A 25,618-nucleotide genomic window follows, 5' to 3' on the forward strand; every position below is an offset into this window, starting at 1 on the left:
ATGGGCGATATCCCTTCAAGCTCATGGCTTGATGTGGCCGTCATGAGTTACTTGGAGAGGTTCAATAATACTCTCCAAATGGTCAGCCAAAGGCTAGACTGATTGGATCAGGTCGTGCCACCCGAATCCAATAGGGCGGTGCCACCACCGAAAACGCCTGTAGATCACGTGAAAGCATGGAAAAGGACGAAAGCCCATACCGCGAGCAATGCAGCACGTTAGAGAAAAGGAAAGCAAATGGCGCACAGCAGACCCAAAGGCTCTGAGAGACTAGCGAACACCGATCGTGCCTCGGGTAGAATACCCGTGGCATTGTGACTCAGTGACATGTCACGACATGAGCTGTCCCGCGCCACGTCACATGAGCACTCCCACAAAAGTGCAAGGCAAGGAGATTCCCATCATCGCTAAAGTGATGACCTCGATCGTCATCGTGCAGGGGACTCCCATAGTCTGTGGGTCGGTTCGTACCACCGCAGAGGTTGGGAATTCCCCAAACCACTCAACGCCATCACACGGCTCCAGCCAGCGTGTGTCGAGATTGGCCGAAACTGTCGACCGAGGGGAGGAGGAGTCTGATTTGCGGTCTCTCCTCAACCGCAACCATGAGGGTCGAACCCACGTTGTGGAAAGTGATCCCCAGATAGCTCCGCTGCCTCAGATTTAGGAGCTATAGTGAGCTTTGGATCAGCTTAAGGCTCAGCGAAATGAGCAAAAATATGCTAAGTATAGTCAGGTCGTGGAACTTGGTTAAGATAAGAGGCGCATCAATACGGCACTGAATAAGGTTTGGTGTAGGTCGTCGACCTATCGGAAGGAGACCATATCAGGTCGCTCATAAGAAAATGTCTTGCAAACTCCTTGTAGCTAGGTCAGATCGATCATGCATCGTTCGGAACATATCAAATCAAGGCATAAATGTGAAGTTCTCAAGGTTTGATTCTTAAACCTTAAAAACTAGGGGACTTCTATTATACCTGAAAAAGTAGGGCTAACGCGAATTCTTGTCAGCATGGGGGGTTCCACAACCATTTAGACGTAGCCATGTTGCATGATAACGTGAGTGGCATGCCCTTGTCAACGCAGTGAGTGAATGCCAAGTTAGTGAATGGTTAGGAAACGTCCATGTGTCCGATTCCTGCACAAGTTGAGGAAATCACTCGGGCAGGGGAACAATGGGACATAGAGAAGGATTTGCATGGTACCCACCCACTTACAGATTTAGTAATCATTACCTTGGTTCATTCTACTATAAATAGAGGCATTCTCTCTATTTTGCGGGATTGACTGATTTTACTCTAGAACAGCTCCCTCTCACTCTCTCTCAATCTCTTGTATTCTCTAAGCTGTAACTCAGCTCGCTGAACGACTTGACATTACTCTCATTAATACGATATCAGTGGACGTATGATTCGTTTTTTAGTATCCGAACCACTTTAAACATTGCCTTTCACCCTTTATTAAATTCAATACCCTCATATCACATGTGACTTCTAATCCTTGTTAGCATTTCTCACGTGGGAATAGTTGGTGTCAAAATCAAGCATCAACAAACTATAATTAAGACAACATTGGCATTCAATTGATTAATTCATTGATAGATATATATGTCATGTCCTATGTGATGCAATTCAAGCCCTTACTCATTTGAATTTTAACGAAATAGAGAATAATATGAACAAGATAACAGTAAACACAAACCACAACCATTAAAGAGAAATATTGAAGATATATCAGTTTCAGCCTCAGTCAGCTCGAGTCCAACACATCAGTTTGACTTCCAGCTCAGCATACTAATTTGTAGAATTTGTTAAAGTTGTTGTGTTAGTTTACTAGTGTAATAGTTTGTTACGGTTAACCATAGTTAGTTGAGCTGAGTTATTACTCAAGTAAAGTTTACTCCATTCATTTGTAATTTTTCCAGATCTTGAATGAAATTCTTCTTCATTGAACCCTCTGTAGAAAAGTTAATAAGAAAGAACAATGCACACTATTTTACCCTGGTTCACCCAATTAATAAGTTATGTCCAGCTGAATTAATATTATTGTTATACTATTTCATATCTCTCGTTTACAATGAATCTAGTTTTTCCAAGAGTTTGCTATCACTTATTTACAAGAGGAAAGGATGATTATATACTAGGTTTAAAAGACTAAAACCTAGTATTACAAAGATCTCTATTCCTAAACCCAAACCCAATAAGAAATTAATAATTTAAAGAAATTCTTCAGCGGTTATACATGGAAAAGGCCCAAACCACCTACTGGTTGGTGGCGCTACCCCCTGCACCCCTGCCAGCTCACTGGGGAGTAGGCCCCCATCCACTAACTGGGCAACGAGACCCCAAAATGTATCCGCATAGCCTATAAATACTGAAGTAGTCGAGAACTCCAGCATAATCAACGCCGAGGCAATACATAAAATAAGTAGTGAAGTTATAATATTTAATTTAGTAAAAATTAATAAAAAAGTGGTCATCAATATTTAATAAGTTACATATGATCCTTATAATGTCCAAGCTTATGTAGTTCTCTAATAATTCATAATTAAAGATTCTTTCTACTTAATTTGATAAACAGTAAAAATATTCATTAGAAAATTTGGGTCGAGTAATTGAGCTGTAAATACACCTTCATATCTCACCTAGTTATTCAGTTATTACCTACTACATTAATTTTTCTCTCCTTAAGACCTTTTTTATAAATAAGAAGTCGAAGAGAATAATAATTCATGGTAGTCTTCGTTCAATCCTTCTTCAAGTCTCACTTCTTCTCTGTATACATACTTCCATTCTTGAACTAATAAAAGATGAAAATTTTCTCGAAGAAATTAACTAAAACGGATGTTGAGAACAGACTTTGTATCAAATCCAAAAGTCTGGCATTTTTCCCTGCTTTTGAAGGTGGTCAGCATGCTCAGGTTCTTAGGGTTGAGGATGAGGAAGGAAAGGGGTGGCGTTTTCGCTTGATCATCCGTCGGGGAAGGTATAGAAAGCCTGTTCTTTCGGCTGCTAATTGGCTCCGATTTATTGAGAGTAAGCAGCTTGAGATTGGCTTCAAAGTGCAGCTTTTCAAGGAAGAAGATGAAGCTTCAGGAGAAGTTAAGTACAAAATCAAACTGAAGAAACCTGTTATACTATTTAACAAGGTTCTTGGATATGCACCCTACCGCTTTGCTTGTTAAAATTAAATGAAGTTTTTATATAGACGTAAGTATGTATGTGTGTGAGACTTTCAACTCTAAAAGAGTTCGTCTGATAGGACCCGTCCCGACCTTCCCTCTAGGAATAAGGAGGGTCGGCGCAGGTCCTGTCAGCTTCACTAAATAAATGATGAAAAATAAAACTCTCTCTGCTTTAGCCTTTAGGTTTAAGCATGGGATTATTTTCTTTTCTAGTTTTTCTTCTTCTTCTTCTTCCTCTTGTTTTTTCTCTGATTGACTATTCTCTCTGAAATATAATTTTGATAGATGTAGAGAACAGATTCTCGATAAGAAGCAAGCTAGAGTCGTCTCATATCTTTCTCCAGCGCAATGTATAGGGTAATTTCTACTGATTGGCTTAAATTTAATTTTAAGAGGCAAGGAATTTGAAATGCAGTTTTAGAAGAGTAAACTACAGCATAAGTGAACTAACAGATCAAGTGAAAACAAGCTGTTATATACTCAATAATATTTGTGTTTGGTTAAATTTTCAATTAAGTGATCAAGTGTTCCTTACCCTTGATTATCTCTGTCCATCCAGGTGCATTTTTTGCTTTGTTTAAAGACTAAATGTGTGCTCTAATTATTTTAATGTGGTTTCAATATGATGATATAAATCAAACTCTTATCAAATACTATTCTAAGCTCGATGGATGATCGAGTCCTTAGTGAATCTTATACTACTGATTGCTCAAAATATTGTAAATTAACACTCAGCAATATTAATCCAATTACAGTTGAATAGTCTGATCAAAACAAGAACTACATGATGGATGGACAGTATCACATAAACGCTAATTTATTCTAACCTCATCGATCTGAAGTTCATTCTCCCTAACAAAACATGCAGATTGTACATATATCAGTTGTCAAATACTTTTGACTTAGCTAAGAAAGAAAATGTTTGCTATGATCTGCCTGCTGTATTCATTATCTACGTCGAGATATACTTAGGTCAGAACTTTAATTGTAATTCAGTTCTCAATTTTGCATGATTTTAACTAATTTTCTGCAAAACATAAGATCTAATTAAGTCCAGAGATCTTACAGCGTTGTGTAAACAAAGATAATTGATTGAAACAAGTTGAGAGTTTTTCTAAAGGAATTCATGATAGAATGTTTGGTGTTTATATACAAGCGTTGGAGGAGTGCTTATGCAGCTTAAGAAATGGCACCACTTGCTAAAACTTACAACTGAGTCTGCCAACTTTGATGACTTGAACAATATACAAGACTGACAAACTTAGCTACTGCTCCTTTTACAAACTAAACGCCTCTTACATATTCTTCCCTTCTTCTCAACAAGTTGTCAAGATGGAAGGGATGAGATTGAAGTTTCAGAATTTCAGGTCATCTACCCTTTTTTTAATTTTTTGTTTGTTTTCAAAAAATGTAAATTTCATAAAAGAAGAGAAATGTAAATTTCATAAAAGAAGAGAAACTATACATAAAACTATGACCATACCCCTAGAAGAGGTCAAAAGAAGACCAAAACATATATACCCTTCTTATTAGAGAAAAGGATGGGAACAACCACCTAAAAGGGAGCACACAAGCTCCAAACAGAGGGAGATGGGCTCAGGTGCCCTACCGGAGCTCACAGGCTCAAACCAAACAGAAAAGAAAAATGGGCACAGGCACCCAATCAGAGTGCATAGGCTCAGAACAAACAAGACCAATTAGCTAGTCAGGTAAGCTCCAGATGGCTCTAAACTAAGAATGGATGGAATACTTGGAGGCTAGGTCAGAGGCTCGATCTCGAATAATGGAAAGGATCTCATTAGTGATCACACGCAAGGTCTTGTTCTCATGACTAAACACACGGTTATTCTATTCACACAAAATGAAGTAAATTGTGGCAGAAAGGACTAACTGTGTAAGGAGATGTTTGAAGTCGTCCTTGTGTCTATGATGCAGAGCTGTCCACTGGAGTAAATTTTTCTAGGAGAAAAGAGGCAAGGCTAGGAGGTCTTTGGAAGAAACCTCTCCCCAGACTGATTATGAGAAAGAACAGTTGAAAAATAAATGCTCATGAGTCTCGATCATAGAGCTGCAGAGGACATAGTTAGTAAAACCAATGAGGTCGTGGGACTGAAGACGATCCATGGTTGAAGTCTACCCTGAGTGGCCAACCAAAGGATAAAGGAATGTCTGGGAATATGTCCTGGAAACCACAAGAGATGGTGTAAAAAGTTCACCTCTCGCTTGTCCCGGAACAGGTTCCAAGCTGAGTCAACAGAGAATTTACTGGAAGGGTGTCCTTTCCAAACAATGTAGTCGCTGATCTTGAATCTTGGAGCCTTAGTTCATCTAGCCCAATGCCACTATATATTGACTCATTTCCATGAATGATATCGTTTAATCGTTTATATATGTTAATGGACCATAAGTTTATTGAATTTTTCTATTTTTACAAGAAAAAAAAAAAAAAAAANATATATATATATATACACTAAAATATCATCTTGCTAATGCCATAACTCAAAAAAGGCACCACAGTTTCAGCAGTTACTAAAGGAAAATATTGAAGTTTAAGATATTATTGGGAGATATATATATATATATACACTAAAATATCATCTTGCTAATGCCATAACTCAAAAAAGGCACCACAGTTTCAGCAGTTACTAAAGGAAAATATTGAAGTTTAAGATATTATTGGGAGATATATATATATATATACACTAAAATATCATCTTGCTAATGCCATAACTCAAAAAAGGCACCACAGTTTCAGCAGTTACTAAAGGAAAATATTGAAGTTTAAGATATTATTGGGAGATATATATATATATATACACTAAAATATCATCTTGCTAATGCCATAACTCAAAAAAGGCACCACAGTTTCAGCAGTTACTAAAGGAAAATATTGAAGTTTAAGATATTATTGGGAGATATATATATATATATACACTAAAATATCATCTTGCTAATGCCATAACTCAAAAAAGGCACCACAGTTTCAGCAGTTACTAAAGGAAAATATTGAAGTTTAAGATATTATTGGGAGATATATATATATATATACACACTAAAATATCATCTTGCTAATGCCATAACTCAAAAAAGGCACCACAGTTTCAGCAGTTACTAAAGGAAAATATTGAAGTTAAGATATTATTGGGAGATTAAAATTCAGCAGGTACTGACCTCAAAGGCACGAGAATGAGCAGATAATTGAGAAGATGAAGCAGAAGCTTGGCCTTCGTGATCGAAGAGGTGAACAAGAAGCGACATATGAGCTTTTTTCAAACCTGCTCTCCAACAACCAAAATACAGCGAGAAGAGTGCAATGACAACGACAGAAGGTAGCTACCGAAAACTCGACTATATATGCCTTGATGCTATTGTTAATTCAATTGTTTAATTAAACAAAGTTCACCGTGTGCTAACCACTGCTATTTTCGAGACTAGAAAACTCTTTAGTTTACGTGTATTTGGTTTCCAATAGAGAAGAATGCAGCAAAGGGTTCATTTTATACATTTTTTAGATTTAGTTGGGGTTGTTGCCATAACCTGAAAGATTAATCTTTATGTTTTGTTTACTAATTTGCTCTCTTTTTTTGCGGCTCTACTCTTCAAGATTCTCAACTGCTTCCTCTTTTGAAATTGGCAGCTGCAGGACCTTTTTATGTCATTAAGTGCTTAATTACCGAAAAATATTTATTCATATCTATCATTTGGATTTTATTTATTTATTTATTTATATTAATTATTTTATTTGTATAGTTTTAGGATTATCTTTCATTAATTTTACATTGATCATATTAATTTTCAGTAGGATTAGATTTATATTATTTCTAGCTAATTTTTGTGTAAGATCCCCAAATGATTTTGACTCCGTTCTCATTAGAATTAGGTTATTTGAGCTATATGTTTCTCCATATCAATCTTCTTTGGCTTCATCGTCGATCTCACTGATGATTTGCTCAGTCCTTCTCATGCATGCTTTTGAGGTCAGCTGCTGACTCCTCGGATATTTTCTTTTAATTTTTTAGCATGTTCTTTTGCTTATTTATCTATTGATTTTTTTTTTTTTTCCAATTTTATGTAAGGTATAAACATGTTATCAGTATTATCTAGCTTGGTTTTTGCTTTGGATTTTATAAAAATATACATATTAATTATGCATGCATGGTTAACCTATTTGGTGTGGTTTCCTTTGTTTCTATGAAATGGTTTATATATATATGTAAAGTTTAATTAAGCTTGCCTACTTTTTGTTGTCAGAAAATGTTTTTCTTGTTTTTTAAAATTTAAAAATAATGGCAAAACAAGCTCATTACCTCTGTAAGACATGAATTCCTTACAAAGGATAGATGCAACTTCGTAAAATATTGGAATAAGCTTAATTTTTATAAATCTTAATTTTAAAATCAGGGTTTGTTTAATTTATAATTTTTATAAGCTTTTCAGAAATACCGAAATTTGTTAATTAATTTCTTAATTCCCAAACAATTAATATAAAATTCCTCACTTATTTATGGACATTTTCATCCGATTTTAGAGGAGCTAATAATTTATTTCATTCTTTTTTTCTTTCCAGAGAGGCAATTAATTGCACCATTCATTTAAACGGGTGAATAATTTTTCACTAAGACATCAGACTTTTCAACTTTTTCCCTTGTTGGAATTGTATTGAAATAGAAAAAGAAATGGAAGTGATACTGTAGACGGTAAAATCTACAGTTGATTCGGAAGGGACGGATCCTATGAGAGTTGATCTACTGACAATCTGATGGATTTGCACAAAGAGGAAAAGAGAACATGAAGGCTAGATAAATACTAGTGTAGTGTTTGTCGTAGACACTCCGATGCTCAAGTTAACAAGACTGAAGGTATTTAATGAAGGCTAAGAGTGGAAAGGGTTACCAGAATAATAATGTGGCGGCTAAGGGTAGTAAAGTTAGTCGAAACTAAGCTTTATGGCAGGAGAGGTGACGGTTCTTGGGAGCAAGAACTTTAAGAGCTTTAAGAGCTGTTGGTTATTTCTCAATGAATAATCAGAGAGTTTGCCTCTGTTTATATAATGAACCAAGGAGGTTCGTGTAACGCCCCACTTGAGGTACGTAGTTATTGTTTCTTCTTTTGCTCTTACTTGAGTTGGTCTCTTAGTAATATTGTTTGGTTGACATTTGTTTGAGTGTTGTGTTGAATATTTGCCCTGAAATTGGTTGAAAATAGAAGAAGTGAAGTGTGCCAAGCTTCGCCGGGGCGAAGAATGATCCTCGCCGCGGCGAAGAGGTGTTGAAACCACGGGAAACTCTCTGGACAGTTTCGCCGCGGCGACAAAAGATTCTTCGCCGCGGCGACAGTCCGACCAAAATGTTTGTTAAGTTTTAGATATTCTCTTCCCTAAGGGCTTTGTGACCATTTTACCCCTAATTAGTAGGAAAAGTGGGGAGTAAATTGTAAGGAAATTTCAAGGAGAATATGTTAGTATGGGGGTGTGTTAGTAAGGAATCAAAGGATATGGATGGAATTTNAAAGCGGCCAGAGTATCAGAAAGAGAAGTGGTGTAGCCCGTAGTGTACATGCGGATGAGGGCTATACCCGAGTTTACCCGAGAGATTCTATGCACTCACATGGCCAAAGGTTCCGAATCCATGCATAACCAAGTCCGATCGGCTAGAATGAGTAGAAGTCACAGGGAGTGGGAGCGAGTCCCAGCCGTGCCTCCGGTTAGATGGGGCCGTGACTTATTAGAAAGAAAGTTAGTATAGAGAAGTTATGAGAAAGAGAAATTATATAGTTTTATTAAAGAAAGAGTTATAGAGATATTTGAGTTCAGGGGTTTACTTACTGAGCCTTGTGTGTGCTCATCCAGTTGTTCCCTATGTTTTGCAGGTTCTAGATGAGGACACAGTCGGATGGACATCGGCACACGAAGAGAAATGGCTACACTGTCCACCCTATTTTGATAGTTTTGCATATGCCACAAATCTTATATATATTTGTATAAAGAATGCATATGTTTAATAAAAGAAAAACTTTTGGGCCCAACTTTTTATATTATTGTTACATGTACTTTTACTATGCATGTTTTTATAAGAATGGAGTCGTTACAGTTCGACTCCAGTAGAACTCTGAATCCTACTTGATAGATAATTCCAATAAAAAAGGGAAATATGATCGTTTGCCTTTATCAAATTAGGCTTACCATTTTAAGTGAGATTCATGATCTTTGACAGAAGTGGGAATTGAATAGGATTTTGATTCCTTTATAGATTGTTATGGGCTGATAGGCTAGAACCCAGTTTAACTCAAGTTGTAGGATAACCCAACTCATAAAGTGGTCAGTTCACAAGGTAGATTTTAAATGTAGGCCCTACCAGAATTGGACTAAGACCTTAGACCATGACATGTTTTTGTTTTGTTAAGGCCTAATACGATTTTTGGCCCATACAGATACATATATGAATCATGAATCAATATAATTTCATTGTTTACTTTAACAATAGTTATTCTAACAAAAAAAAAAATCAAAATTGAATGGCTAATAAACGCCGATCAACATTAGTCAACAACCGGTCAACAACAAGTCAAAGACCGATCAACCACTACCAACGCTAGGTCAATGATGGTCAAAGGTAGTCAACAAACAGTCAACCATAATCAACAGCGGTCAACTCCAATCAACTGTTCAACAAATGTCACCTAGAAATTATATAAGATGACACATAGAAATTATATAAATATAGACATTATGTAAAAAGAGATATTGTGGTGCAATATATTAATTATTTGATTATATTTTTCCTTAACTTTAATTTGATAAATTTGCATTGCATTTAATCGTATTGTCACAGGTTACACAGATTCAATTTTTAATGCATACGAAAATTTAATCTCATTAGCATTTATACAAAACAGTAAGACACAAGTGTATTTATCACAATATCAATCTGATTACGTAATTGATTTTTAGAAGACTATTTCTTAATTAATCTATTGTAATTTCAAGCGCTTATATTACAATAATAGTGCTCATAACATCAAATTTTAGGAGTCTTTGTCTAGAGAAATTCTCTTATGGTCAAAATCATTAATTCTTTGTCATCAAATGCAGAGACGTGATGTCGTTTAAATGGACGATGATTCAATCTTTAAATTATACGTGATAGATAATATCACTCGATAGTATATTATAAACTAAATATAAATCATAAGCATTATTATAAAAAAAAAAATATATACATATTATTATATACACAGTTTGACATTGTTTTATTAATTGACTCTGCTATCAAATTTCTATTCAATTGTGAGAAAAACTTCATGGGCTAATGGGCTAAATTTGGTGTACCAAGTGTCACCAACTAAGAGTGTTACACCAAAAAGATTAACCTATTAGGTGAAAAAATTCCCCTTACAAACCAAAGAGCCCCCCATTTCCCTTCCAATGTGGGATTCATGACATTGTCCCTCACCCAATCATTTGACACCTTTGTCACAGGTGGAGCCCCTTGCCTATCCGTCCACGTTACCCTTGAGTGGACCCACAATCACACATGAATGCCTCTTTACGTGGGCACTAGGTGAGGCATCGAAAGATGGATTAGGGTCAGCTCTGATACCACTTCTTCACGGGCTAAGAGTTTTACACCCAAAAAGTTAACCTATTAGGTGAAGGGACTCCCCCCTTATAAACCCAAGACCCCTCATTTCCCTTTCGATGTAAGATCCATGAAATAAGAAAGGCCCATCAAACTAACCATATAACATGACAGGTAGACCTGACAAACGGGCGGGTCGAGCAGGTACAAGTCAAATGTGTTGCGGTCTCACGAGTCAAAAATGTGAACGGGAAAGAAAATACATTACCCATACCCGATCCTGTAGGTACAGGTGGACCCGTGAGTCACCTGTTACCCAAATCTTAATTTTCTTAATTAAATTCAAATAATGCTATAATTTCAAACCAAATCCAACGTTCCATCAACAATAAAAAGCAAGAAAAAACAACAGTAAATTGAAGATTGACAAAATAGTAGAAAATTCAAATTCAACATTAAAAAATAAATAAATAAATAACTTGAGAATGCACTAGAAATATGAGAATTAAGAATTGTCTGTTAAACTCAGCCCAACAACACCCCTTCCCCCCACACCCCCCCACCCCCCACCCCCTCGACGCGCACCCGGTGCCGCCGCCGCAATGAGAGAGAGAGAGAGATTTACCCCATGTTTGTTTAAATTTTCAAACTTTGTTATATTCTACTATCATAACCTAAAAAGTGAAAATGTTTGTTTTAATATTGACTATTCAATTCAAAATCCAATCCTATTTTATTCAACTCAAAACATTTAACAATTACCTTTCTCAATAAAAGTATATAAATTAACAAAAACACTCGCACTTACCTAAGTAACAGTCACCCACCAACAACCACCATCAGTTGTCGATGCCGAAACAACGCACGATCGACCGAATTTAGTCATTTCCGGCCAGACCTACCATGAATATATTTTGCTTTTAGACTAATTAGCCAATTTTTGCTTTTAGAGAGTTTAATAAGCCAAAAGATAGACAATGCAAGTGCATAATCATTTTAACCAGTAAATCACATGTTCCACCCAAGGTTTCATGAAATGGCAAGTGTCCACCCTTAGTTTCATAAATTCTAGAATCCACCCTTAAAATAACACCTCAACAATTATTAGCTTTTGGCACAGATGCAGAAGGTGTTATTACTATACTGCTCCTGACAAATAAATTAATAAATTTTTTTAACCCCAAATTAGTAGAATTAGAAAGATAACCATCTTACTTTCAAAATTATTTCAATTAACACCCTCTTCTTCAACTTTCACAACTTCCCCATCTCTAACCACCCAACCACTGCCATCGCCCCTAGCCAGTACCACCACCGCCACCCAGCCACTATCACCATCCAGCCAAATTAATAATATTTTAGGAAAATCCTATACATCTCAAATTCATTGACCAACATCCTTTTCAATCCAAACCCACCTAACCCTCTAAAATTTCTTTCAATCCAAAAAAAACTTCATCACCAACAATCCAAACAACACATCACCAACAATCCGAACAATTTACCACAACATAAACATGATCCACAGCAATCCGCAACAAACACCCCCAAGTAAGGCGACATTCAACCAAATATCACTCAACACAACAAGAAAGTCAATCACAAGAACTAACCTCGGTGCACCACTCGAAGGCAGGAGAGACTATAATCTCACGAGCAGAGGAGCTTATGACCAGTAGATGCGTGTCAAGAGTTGGTGAAAAGCAATAGTTGGGCCCATAGGTCTTGAGCTGATTGCATGCAAGTGGCACGTTAGTGCAGATCGCAGGACTAAAAGCAATAGCAGACGAAAATGTGCAGCAGTGCAATCGCGCGCTAGAGCAGATCAGTGTAACTAGAGGCAGTAGCGGATGAAAACGCAAGCAATGGCAAGAGGTCTCGTGTGGCGAAGGAGATGTGGGATTTCGCAAACAAACAGGTTGGAAACTACAGCTTGAGGGCAAACAGTGAAAATGGGAAGGGAAGGGTCGTGATGGGGCATCGAAATAGTGGCAAAAAGCCACCAGCTGCTGCGTACGCCAGTCACAAGATTGGTGGCTGACGATTGTGAGAGGGTTGGCATATGTGAGTTAAGGAGGGAGAGAGGAGCGTGGCTACTGGTTAGGGAGAGAAATGGGAGGTTGTGGCTGAAGGAGGGAGAGAGAAGCTGTAGAAAAGGAGGTTTTTGAGAGAGGTTGCTTATGAGAGAATTTTGAGATGTGGCGGGTTATTTTATTTTCAGTTTAGATTTATTATTGTGCAAATGACCATTTTCCCCTTCAATCGTTACGTTAAATAAGTTTTTGTTAATTTAAGGATAAAAATTTGGGGCCTTGTTTCACTATTTTTACCCTATCATATTCCAATATCTTATCCAATCCTATCCATATATACATTTGTTTCAATATTTAAAATTCTCTTTAAAATATAATACTGTTCTATTCAACTCAAAATATTTATATTATTTTTAACCCATATGTTTATTAATTTAACTAAACACTCACAATAATAAAAGTTTATAAATTGATAAAAATACCCTCACTCACCCACATTTGCCAGATTTCAGCCACCACTGCTAGAAGGTGGCCAAAATCTGCCATAAAGGTACACTACTGACTGGATATGGTAGATAGTGCATGGATCTAGTCGAAAAAGGCCAGATCAGCACACTACCGGCCATATCCAGCTAGTAGTGTGCCATTACAGCATATTCCAAGCACCTTTTGATGCTGGTGGCCAGAATCTGACAAATGTGGGTGGGTGGGGGTGTTTTTATCATTTTATAAACTTTTATTTTTGGGGTGTTTAGTTAAATTAACAAACCTAGAGGGTAAAAATAATCTAAATATTTTCAGAAAATGCTATTAACAAATGTACAAAAAACTTCTCAAAATACCACTAAACTCAAATTTTTCTAAAAGCTCCTAAAATAGTAAACCAAACGAAGCCTAGAATTTATAAACCCAAGGTGGAACTTACTATTTCGCAAAACCTTGGGTGGAACATATCAGACCCCTCTGGTTCACTATTTTTACCCTATCCTATCCTAAAAACCCAAAAATGCATTTGTCTCGATGCGTTTGTTTTAGTATTTTGGATAGTATTTTTGAAAAAGTAGGAGTTGAGCGTTTATTACGAGGTAGGATTTAAAAATTAACAGAAACACCCCCTTAGGTTTGTTAATTTCTAAACACCTCTGTAATAAAACATTGAAAATTAACAAAAACACACCCATCCACCCATTAAATACTAGCAGCCGGCCACCACCGCCGGAGGGTGGCCGGAGTCGCCATATCGGCGTAAGACTGGTTGGATCTAGCCGATTGTGCACCGATAAGACCTTTTCCAACCAAATCCATCGCGAATCTGGCTGGAAAGGGTCGGATCGGTGCACTACCGGCCAGATCAAGCCGATAGTGTGCTATTATACCAGATTTCAACCACCTTTCAGTGGTGGTGGCTGGAATCTGACAAATGTGGGTGGATGGAGGTGTTTTTGTCAATTTCTAAATATTTTTTGGTAGTGTTTAGATAAATTAACAAACTTAGGGGGTTTACAATAATTGAATAAAATATTCAGAATAGGGAAACAAATGTGTATTTTAGGGTGTAGTTGGTTCATTATTCTGATACTTTTTAGAATAATATTTTGAAAAAAGTAAAATTGGGTGGTTATTACGATGAAAATTTAAAAATTAACAAAAATACCCCCTAGGTTTGTTTATTTACTAAATACCCCTATAATAAAATTTTGAAAATTAGTAAAAACACCCCTATAATAGAATTTTAAAAATTAATAAAAACACCCCCACCCACCCGTTAAACACCGACAACCAGCTACCACAATCAGAAAGCTGGTTGGAGTTACCGTATCAGTGCATGACTGGCTGGATCTGGCCGGTCGTGCTCCGATAAGGCCTTTTCCGGCTAGATCCAAGGTGGATCTAGCCGGAAAAGGCAAAATCTATTACTAGATCTAACCATTGATAGCCAAATCTGGCTGCATTTGGTAGTCAATGATGGCCAAAGATATGGCTGTCGTTGACGACTAGCTACGACTAAAGATTTGGTCGTCAATGGCTAGATCTTTGGCCATAGATCTAGCCTTTTCTGATCAGATCCACAGTAGATCTGGTCGAAAAAGACTAGATTCGGCGTACTACTAGCCAAATCCAGCTTGTAGTGCATTATTATATCAAATTTAGGACAGCTTCCGGTGGTGGTGGTTGGAATTGGCAAATATGGGTTGCTGAGGTGTTTTTGTCAATTAAAACATGTAAAGTAAAGGCCATTTGACTTGCGCATACCCAAGGTTTTCTGTAACGACAAGTTGGTACCGAAAAGGTTTTAAAACGACAAACAGGTACCTTCCGTCATGTGCTACTAGTGATTTCTGTTTGTTAACAGTGAAAAGACTAAAATGCCCTTGAAAGTTTGATATTTTAGATTTTTATAAATTTTAAAAAAACCCCTAGGTTTGCTAATTTAACTAAACACCCCCATATATAAAAAGTTTGTTAAATGATAAAAACACCCCCACCACCTGCAATACCAGATTCCGGTCACCACCGCCGGAATTTGGTCGAAAATTGTGTTACGACATAGACCCCGTCGGATCTATGTCGTAATGCATCGATCTGGCCTTTTTCGGCCAGATATGGCCGTCTTTTGCGGCCACGACGGCCAGATCAGCCACGGATCTGGCCAGAAATGCCAGATCTGGCCGTCGAGGCCGCAAAACTCCATCTGTTGCCTTGACGGCCAGATCGACACGTTACGACACAGATCCGATGGGTCTGTGTCGTAACGCAATTTCCCGACCAGTTTTCGGCGGTGGTGGCCGGAATCTGACACTGCGGGTGACATTTAACAAACTTTTTATATATGGGGGTGTTTAGTAAATTCGCAAACCTATGGGGTTTTTTAGAAATTTTTAAACTTATAAAGAACAAAAATATCAAATTTTCAAGCACATTTTAGTCTTTTACTATGAACAAACAGAAATCACTAACCGCACATGATGAAAGGTACCTGTTTGTTGTTTCAAAACTTTTTGGGTACCATCTTGTCATTTCAGCAAACCTTGGGTATCGTTCGCCGGTAAAGTAAATAACTGAATTTTGCTATTCACATACCAAACAAAAACAATCAAATAATCAGTCGTTTGCTATTAAACACGTGTGAAGGTCCCGAAAGCCGCGAGGTGGCAAAGCTATGGGCATGTAACTAACAGCACAGCAGCCAGCATCAAAAGAATTCCATAAAATTGAAGGAAAAACAATTGAAATGGATAACGAGAAGATGAAGAAGAACAAGGGAGTGGCAGTGGCGCCATCAAGCCCTAACAGGAGTAACAGTGCAAGTGGCGAAGACAGCGAGGATAAAGACAAAGTCTTCTCCTTGTCTAACATCAAGTTCAATTATCGAAACGCTTTCTCGAAATACGATTTTGTTAAGGTTGATTTTTTTTTTTTTTTTAATTATTTAGTTCTGATTTCTTTATTATTGATCAAATCATGATTGCTTGATTGATTGTTTTGATCATGTGGCTTACAGGTGAAGGTGTGGCTTGGTGATAATGCTGATCACTACTATGTCTTCTCCAGATTCCTGCTCAGCAGAATGTTAACTGTCACTAAGGTTCTCACTTTATACTTTTCATTTTTTTATTTATTTTAATTTAATTTTACTTATAAAATGATGGATAATTAGTTGATTTCTTTTTTAAATTATAATCATCAACAAGACATGAGATGCAATTTTTTTTTTTTTTAAATTTAAATTTAAATTTTATGATTTCAGATACCAAATCATGTGGCTATTAAAATTGCTCTTGAACTGAAGAAGCTACTTGTAGACAACAGCCTTCTTGATGTGTATGTCATCTCTCTCTCCTGGAAAAGAAAGGCTTGGGTTTCATGGTTTTATGTTGTTATTCGTAATGGTGAATGGTTCTTTTTCTTTCAGCTCTCAATCTGATTTGGAAGCTAATCTATTTAAGGTATGTCAATACTGTGGATAAAATATGGCTTCCAATTTATACTCTCACTTATGGTTCCAACTTAGATTATTTCAGCCCATTAAACATTGACTGTTGGTTGGAAAAATAGAGTGTTGGTCAATGAGCTAATGAATAAGTTAGCTTAGAAGTTTAGGTTCTGAGGCGTTGTTAAATTATATGAAATCTTCTCATAGGACTATATCTACAGCTTATGGAACGCAGATGTTATGGAGAAGACTATATAAATCGTTACAAGATGATGACTAGGTCAGTAAAATTTCTACTTCAATAGTTCTCATGTTTTATTTTTCTGGATTAATAGCTGCTCTTTTCCCCTTTGAATTTAATTGATAATTCATGTTTGTTGTGCTTGCAGTATTGATTAGTCTGTGAAAAGGTTCTTTTTCATTGAGTCGGTGTAAGATTGTTTTACAACAATGCATTCTTATTGTTAAGCTTCCTTGTGATGGTGTCTTGGAAATTTTTTATATGGACATTATGACATTTCTAATTTTTTTGTGGAATTCTTTATGGTCTGAACTACAGTGGCAATTTTTAAATCACCAAAAGAAGGGAGAAAAAAAAATTATGCTCGTAGGATGTGTTTCTTGTAGACTATAGTGGCTTAGACTTTCTGTAAATATGCCATCCATTGGTTGTAACCATAAAATTCTTGGATAGGAATTCTAATATTGTTTTGGATTTGATCATTTGTGGAGGATAGGAATTCTAATATTGTTTTGGATTTGATAATTTGTGGAGCACTAGACTGTATATCTTACCAACTGAAATAGATGAAAGAAAAATATTGAAACAGGAATGTGGAAGGTTCTTCATTTTAGTAATATGATTTTGCTTGTCCCTGTTAGATTTCACCATCAAAGAGTGCCATTGGTAATTCTTGTTTGTGGAACTGCCTGTGTTGGAAAGTCTACTATAGCAACCCAACTGGCACAAAGGCTAAATTTGCCAAATGTCTTACAGGTTTAGTCTTATTTATGTCTATGAGGCTGTTCTACTTCGTTCATTCTGTCATTCACTTTTTTGTATTAACTATTTTTGGATGCATACTGATGCTTCTGACATGTGTTTCTAATTGTTGCAGACGGATATGGTATATGAATTGCTACGCACAGCAACAGAGTATGTCATGGGCATACTTCTTGATTTCCTGTTTCATATCTTGCACATTTTATTTCCAGTATTATCATTTGTTGCTTAGAGAAAACTAGATCTTTAAACATCAAATCTGGTTAAGTTATTAGTCAGGAAATCCCTTGGTACAATTGGCAAGTATGTTGGTTAAGCACCTGTAACCATTTTTCCGCCCACAGTAAAAAGTGGAAATTTTGTGGAAATTTGTAAGAAAATATCTGGTTAAGTATATTCCCTTCCTTCTACAAATAGCATCTTAAGCTAAAAAATTTATTGTATAACTTTTATTGCTGATATCATTGAGAAGAAGTTCATGCTTTCGGTAATTGTAATTCAGTTTATTAGAATAAATCTGTGGCCTGTGTACAGATAGCATCTTATTTTTAATAGGGTTTTGTATGGTCAACATTTGTAATCATTGTGGGGTTTCAGTGGGTCACAACAGAATGCTTATTTGCTTATTTTGTCTGTTTCAGTGCTCCATTGACATCGGCTCCTGTATGGGCCCGAAATTTCAGCTCCTCTGAGGAGTTAATAACTGAATTTTGTAGAGAATGCAGAATTGTTCGCAAAGGTGGTATCTAAATTTCCAATTTCCTTCTTTTCCCTGAACTACCATTTTGTAACCTGGATGATGAACTAATATGGGGCATGTCATTGATTTTCTACCTTCTTAGTATTAACCTTAGTCAATTTGTTTTTGTAGGTTTGGCTGGTGATTTGAAGAAAGCAATGAAAGATGGAAAGCCAATTATAATTGAGGTATCTTGAGCCTTTATGATCATGTGGGTTGTAAACTACATTACTCCAGCTGATAATAATCCTCTTTTTTCATTTATTCTACCTGATGCTGCTGGAAATTCTTTTCTGTAAAAGGAAAATTAATTATGCTTGTTTGTTATTGTTATTTTTTTTTTATTTTTTTTTATGCTTGCCTATATTTCCTTGCAACTCATACATTTTTTATTACAAAATCTTTTACTAGCCAAATGATTTATTACTTTGCTTAGATATTTTATTGAAATTAACTCCTAATTATATTATTTTATGATGTGTTATAAAATTTCTGGAAGTATAGACTTATAAATTGGATGTATGTGTGGTGTTCGACATAAATGGGAAATGCATAGGAAAATTTAAATCTGCATAAAAAATTTAGGTAAGACTGTAGTAAACTATGCGATTTCTTCTTGTCAAAAACTAGCTAAAGTAGTTTAGAAATGATTTCATAATTGTGATTCTTCTGCATGGAAAGAGCTGGAGTAATGCTTCTCTCTTATTATGATCCATTTTGGGTCAAAGCAAAAGCATTTTTTTTTTAGCGCATCGTTTTTTGCTGAGGTTTGATGTTATTAAGATCTGGACCTTTGTGGAGTCTGATTTAGTTCTGTTCTGTTGATCTGGTATTTTTTTTTTTTCTACCAATTTTTCATAAAAATTATGAGAAGATGACTTAGCCACAAATTGAGGCTGAAGAAGTAAATTGATATTATACCCTGCAAATCACTTAGATGAACAAAATTAATGTTTCCTTTGAAACTATAAATTGTGTCTTCATATCTGTGTTTCCCGGTGGAAGTGAAACAGAAATTTATTTTCAACATAGAAGTTGTATTCTAAGTTGTTTTTTAGCTTTTAAGAATGAGATTAACATTAGAATACAAAATCTTGTGTGCTTTTAAAGTTTTCATTTTAGTTTTTCTTCTTTATGTAATTTCTTATGATAATGGCAGGGTATACATTTGGATCCCAGCATTTATTTAATGGAGGAAGAGAACAAAGCACCAGTTACCTCAACAGAAAAGGAAAACTCTGTATCTGTGGCAGCTGATGATAATCCAGTGAAACAAGTTGAAAATAGTTCTGCAAGTGTTTGTGGAAGTAGCAATACCACTCTAGCGGATGTGAGCTCAGGAGAAAAGGTATCTACTGAACAGGTGAACAAGATCGCAGATTCTCTAGAATCTGTTGCCCTGGCTGGAAGTGCTTCTGATCCTCCCAAAAAAGAAGGAAGTGTTTGTGAGAATAGAGGTTAACTCTGACCAAGAATTTGCGGACTTGTTTTCTATTTTGTTTTAGCTCCATTCCTCAAAAGAATGTCATGCTGTTATCTATGGCTGTGCATTTATCAGTTTTACGTAACAAGTGAAGAGTGCTGTTTGAAATTGGTAATGCAGGTGAAACAATAAAAGATCCTGAGGTGGATAGAAAAACATCTGTTAAGAAAGAAAAATCCGGTGCTGATCCAATAATTGTGCCTATAGTTCTGAAGATGGCTGATTTTGATCATAAGGTGTGGTCACTTTCTTTTCACTTTTAGAGCTTGCTTTATCTATACTTAACACATAATACAGAACAGTAAATTATGGGAAATAAATTACCTTTCTTGGCTTCAAGTTTCTCTTCAACAAGTAATGATGGTATTCTGTCAAGAAAAAGGCTATTCAGTGAAACAAGGTTTTATTGTTACTGGTTATATATTTCTATAATATGACTGGTCTATTTAGTGTTAATTAATTTATTCATATAAAATGATTAATGGCTTCAGTTATGAATCAAGTGTCTAGTGGGCTAAGCAATGAGCTAAAACAGGGAGACTGATGGTAAAGAATTACCATGTCAAAAATGTATCGATTTGAAAACTTCTATCAATCTTGTGTATGAATCCCCCATCAAGTATTTCAGTTCTATGATTTTTATGAAAGAAACTTTTAACTTCTCATCTTTTCATTGATGGAAACCTGAACCAGCTCAAGTGGTTTTATGTTCTCTACACTTATAAATTGTTTCATTCACGATAAGGTGGGAAATTATGTTCTCACAATATTATTTCCTAAACAGTTTGCTTAGAAATAATAAATACTTCGAAATAATTTCATGAACTATTGGAGCTTATCAACCATAGATGTCATGAAGGTAATACTTGTGAGTTTGAATTTTCTTGACGAATACTAGCACATATGCAGCTGTGTTGAAGTAGCTTCCTTCGAGAAGATATTGTTTTTATTACTTCATTATGTGTTTCATTTCTCAACCTAACAGTGTATCTTAGAAGTATTCTCTGGTCCTATGTAGGCTTTGCTAGAGGAGTGGATCTCGACTCGTACATTTAATGATAAGTCTTTGGTTCAGGTATCAGCAACTGCTAATTTCTTTCTCTTATGTCATCCTGTTCTTTTACTTTAATATGTCTCACTGGTTAACATGGTTAAGTATTGAGAGCATAATTCAATAAATAGTTAAATTATTAAACAAATTTTCTTTGCCATTGAGTAGGGAAAAACATGGTTGAAGTAAATGCTTTATGACACCAACAGTTTGTTGTAAGGATTGAGACAAAAGGAATTGTGCATTTTAGAAAATGGTTGAGTAGGGGGAAGGCAACGTGTAGTAAAATGAAGAAACATAAATTGGAATAGTTGATTACTATAACAGTTGTGTATTGTCACACTGGAATTATTATTAATTTGTCAGCAAATTAATCTTCTAGTAACATATTACATTATTGTTTAGGAAACATCGGTAAAACTAGCTCCCTTTGTTGTTCATGAGAGAGTGGATCCTAGAAACTAGAATGGAAAAAGATTTAAAATGTTGTGCTTGATATTTCTGAAGATACTTGTGGCTGAGCCCTTGCCTTCTCATGTTTCATAGAAGTTTCAAAATGTAACATACTAAAATCACAATCACAACAATAAGTTGCCTTAGTGGTTTTTGAACATTTATTCCTCTGTTTTCCTTTGAAACAAATATGGTCTTCAACTAATAAGTTAAGAATACACGGCTGAATTAAGGTGATACTCTAGGGATAAATGGTGAATACCAAACATTTGCATGTTTGCACCAGTTATGCCAGTTGTCTCTGGTAAAAACTGAGACATGTTGATGATTTGAATGAGTCGATGTTATTTCCTTCTGGCACAAATGTCTTGGTTATGTGTTTATGTAACTAAACATTAGAGTGATTTATTGTGTTACCCTACCTCAATTTATTTAATCAATAATAAGCCTAATTTCTTGCCGATATCTTTTTACAGGATAAACATGGGCTAATAAGAAATTTAGCAACCATTCAGGATTATCTCTGCTCCTTCAAGTCACAGGTATGCTTGTCCATGTCTATTAAGCAGCTTCTCTGTAACAGGTTTTGGTTGATTGAAAATAAGTGAGAAAAGCCATAGAGATTTTTTTGTCATATTCTCTATCCTATCAGAAAAATAAATAATCAGAATAAAAATGTTTTCATATTTTCCAAAGATTTATATTAATATTTCGAGAGGTATTATTGATATGGAAAGTAGTCTGTGCTGAACACTTATATTAAACATGTGTTCTTGAAGAGTTTTGCTCTATAAATTACTAAAGCATTTTTTGTTCAGAATTTTGTTCCTGCAGAAAACTGCATCTTGAAAGAGTAGCTGAATTTCTAATTTTGGTTTTTTATGTCTTGGCCCATTGGATGTCTTTGTGTATGAAGCCACATAAATGACACGTGAAAGGAGATCTCATTTACTTGTTGATTATTGTAAGAGGATAACGGACCTTTCAAAATTAATGCAGGAGTAAATAGCAAAAGATAACTAGGATACTCAAGTTGGATCTCAAAAAACTGACTCTCAATTTCAGGTTTCAGAGACCTCAGGAAGACTAATTACAAAATTTCATTAATGCCTATTTGTAAATCATTCTTAATGATATTGATTTTTTTTTTTTTTTTTTAATGCTAAGCCTATAGAAACATTGCAATTATAGGCTTGGATTACTAATATTGACTCGTAAAGTTAGCTCCTCTGGTTCAATTGACCTGATATTTTGGTCCTAATTTCATGGTGTTTAGAAATATAAGGGAATAATTGTAGTCCTCTAGTCTTGGAGGAAACAGAAATCTTATGGAATATATAAAGAAACCTTCATTTTGGAGTCATATAGCATCCGCCTGTATCAATTAAATTGCTGATTTGTTCCATTATTGGTTGGGAAATGCCCACAGTTAGGACGTTATACTTCTACCTTTTATAATTTTTAGAGTATGTATAATTATTGCGAACATAGTGATACCTTCCCAAATGTCTGTAGCTGGCTTAGTTTGTTGGAATTATAAAGTTACAACATTTCTATTTTCTGTTTGTTCATCTTAATTCTTACTTTTCTTGGAACAGGGTCTGACAGTAGTCAATATATCAGCAACAACATTTCCACAAACCTTGGATTGGCTGCATGGATATCTTCTTCAGGTTTACCTGTTTTCTTTTATAGTAAATATTCTGATTGCTTCCTTTTCCTGCAGCTTGTAAAAAGATGGGCAACTGATTTTGGCAATTTTTCTCGTTTATACTAAGAAAGCATGCTGCCATGGTATTCTTAATTTTTGATAAGAGACTATGAAAGAGGCAGTAATAATAAGAGCTATACAAAAGTGCCCAAAAATGTTAATCATCAAAAAATGACCAAAAGACCAGCCATAAGCTCCCAACAATCAAAATTAAACATGGCCCAAAATTCCTCGCACTTCATATAAATGAAGTGGAAAGAAAAATTTGAAGTTCTTTTGTCACCAATGTCCATGGGGAAGCTAAAATTCGAACACTATCCCACAATGAATGGATGTCTTCCTATTCGTTGGCTTAAAAAATTCCTCTATTTTTCTCTATCCAAATTACCTAAAAAGTTGCCAAAACATCACATTTCTTCAGAACTTTAGCTTTATTGTCTATGCTAAAAGCGTCTAAGAAGTGCAATGGTTTAATTGCGGTGTTGTAAACTTGTGATAGCTGAACTTGGATGTCAAAATTCATGTTACAAAAAAGCGTCTCTGGAATTTTATATTTATGTTATTGCTTGCTAGATAGGAATTCTGATTACTTGTTTGATATATTTTGGAATTTCACCTTTTATTAAAGGAGGGACTTCTAGATAAAAAATTTCCAATCGAGTTGCATTCATCTCTTCTCTCTGCAGTATTTGATTCCTGTCCTTCTTTTCCTGCTAAGATGTTGGTCATAGTAATTAGTTGCTTTTCTCACACCTTAGAATATTTTCCTTTAGTATTTTTAAAATGTTACTGTGGCATATGATAAATTGATTTTTCTTTGTTTCTCAATCAACTTATACTGATGTTCTTAATCTCTCATTGGTAATTGTTTTCATTATGCAGTGTATAGAGCAAGGCATTTCATCAGTGTCCAATGCAAACGGTAAACAGCCGGCAGAAAATTAGAAACATGCAGATCTTAGCTTGAGCTGTGACAGGTATGAAGACAGTTGATATTAGAATAGAAATTAAAATAAATAAATAAAAGAAGAAGATGCAGTGTTTTCTGAACGTACAGGTTGATAATAGAACTGTGATTATAAGATAATCTAATCCCTGAACCTCTCTGAATTTTAATGGATTGGCATGAGGGGTCACTTGAAACTAACCGTGGTCAACCTTTCGCTTAAATGACCTGTCTTTTCCTCTTTCCTTGTGTAAGTTTCCCTTCTGATATTTCTTACAGGCCTTGAAGGAGGAATGAACTTGTATGTGTGGTAAAGCAGCTGAATTTCAAAGGATTCGAGTGTCAGAAAGCAAACGGAAAACAAGTTCTTGAAGGACCTTGCTGCAGCCACGTACATAAGGCTTCATGCAGTTCTATCTGAACACAAATCAATTCCAAGCTTCTTGCAAGGAGAACTTTCTTTCAGTTCCCTATAATTCATCTGCCCCAACCAAATTGTGGACTTTGGAGGAAGAAGGTGACCCTTAAAAATGAGTTGATAAATTATTTTTCTCTTTATGACACTTTAATCTCCTAATGAATCCACAGATAATGAACACAGAGAGATAATATATGATGAGCAGATACACTTCATTTATTCTTCTTATTTATATGTAGAGCATGTGGCATGTGATTGCCATGTGTAAACAAGATTTATACAGCAATGAATAATCACAATTACAATATGAGAGATTGAGAGTATATATATGATTTTTCTGTCTTTTGTACATCTAGATTTTTGGTCTTAAAAAGAGTTACTGAGCCAAATTTTCACTCAATGATATCATTTTTGAATCAATTTATATTTCTAGGTCTAGGTTTAATGCTCATTATCCTTTAAGTTTTATTAAGTTAGGTTCATCCCAGGTATGAGTAGAGACTTGAAAGATTTTTCTGGTCTTAGTTTTTCTTTTGTACATCTAGATTTTCGGTCTTAAAAAGAGTACTGAGGAGCTAATTTTTAACTCAATGATATCATTTTGCATCAATTTGTGTCCTAGGCCTAGGTCCAATCCACATTTTCTTAAGTTAAGGTTCATTCTTGGTGTGAACACAAACTTGGAAGATTTTGGCCTTAAAAAGGGTACTACTGAGCCAATTTTTAACTCTCAATGATATCATTTTGGATCAATTTGTGTCCTAGGCCTAGATTCAATCTGTTAGGATCCCATATTGAAAGAGAAAAGAGTGGGCATGTAGGTTATATAGGCTTGGACACCCTCCCTTGGCAAGCCGATTTTCTAAGAAAAGTTTTACCCAAGCCCATGAAAGACCCATGGCCCAGCCCAAATTGTTGAGTTATTGGAGTGGGTTCCTATCAATTGATATGAGAGCATGATCCTGTACCTATGTGGCAACGCACGCGTGGCAGGTTGACCTTGGGTTCGGGCTGTTACCTCGAGAAAGGGCATGGAGGCCCGAGGGAAAGGGGATCTGTGTAGTCACCCAAGGGGTAAAGAGGCTG

At 35.7% G+C, this 25,618-nt stretch overlaps 1 protein-coding gene across 1 annotated transcript; it reads left to right on the forward strand.

Moving 5' to 3' along the window:
• The first annotated feature begins 15,918 nt into the window (after nt 1–15,918).
• LOC116117280 lies at nt 15,919–24,840 on the forward strand. The gene is made up of 16 exons (XM_031403313.1): nt 15,919–16,197; nt 16,297–16,380; nt 16,543–16,616; nt 16,708–16,741; nt 16,950–17,008; nt 17,611–17,725; nt 17,847–17,884; nt 18,373–18,470; nt 18,603–18,658; nt 19,630–19,927; nt 20,074–20,189; nt 20,972–21,028; nt 21,934–21,999; nt 23,056–23,130; nt 24,051–24,145; nt 24,394–24,840. Exons 1-15 carry the CDS (start codon nt 16,027–16,029, stop codon nt 24,111–24,113), a joined length of 1,404 nt encoding a protein of 467 aa, XP_031259173.1. The 5' UTR covers nt 15,919–16,026; the 3' UTR covers nt 24,114–24,145; nt 24,394–24,840.
• The last annotated feature ends 778 nt before the right edge of the window (nt 24,841–25,618 follow it).

The sequence above is a fragment of the Pistacia vera genome, unplaced genomic scaffold (assembly GCF_008641045.1).
Source record: "Pistacia vera cultivar Batoury unplaced genomic scaffold, PisVer_v2 Contig801, whole genome shotgun sequence".
Classification (NCBI taxonomy): Eukaryota; Viridiplantae; Streptophyta; class Magnoliopsida; order Sapindales; family Anacardiaceae; genus Pistacia; species Pistacia vera.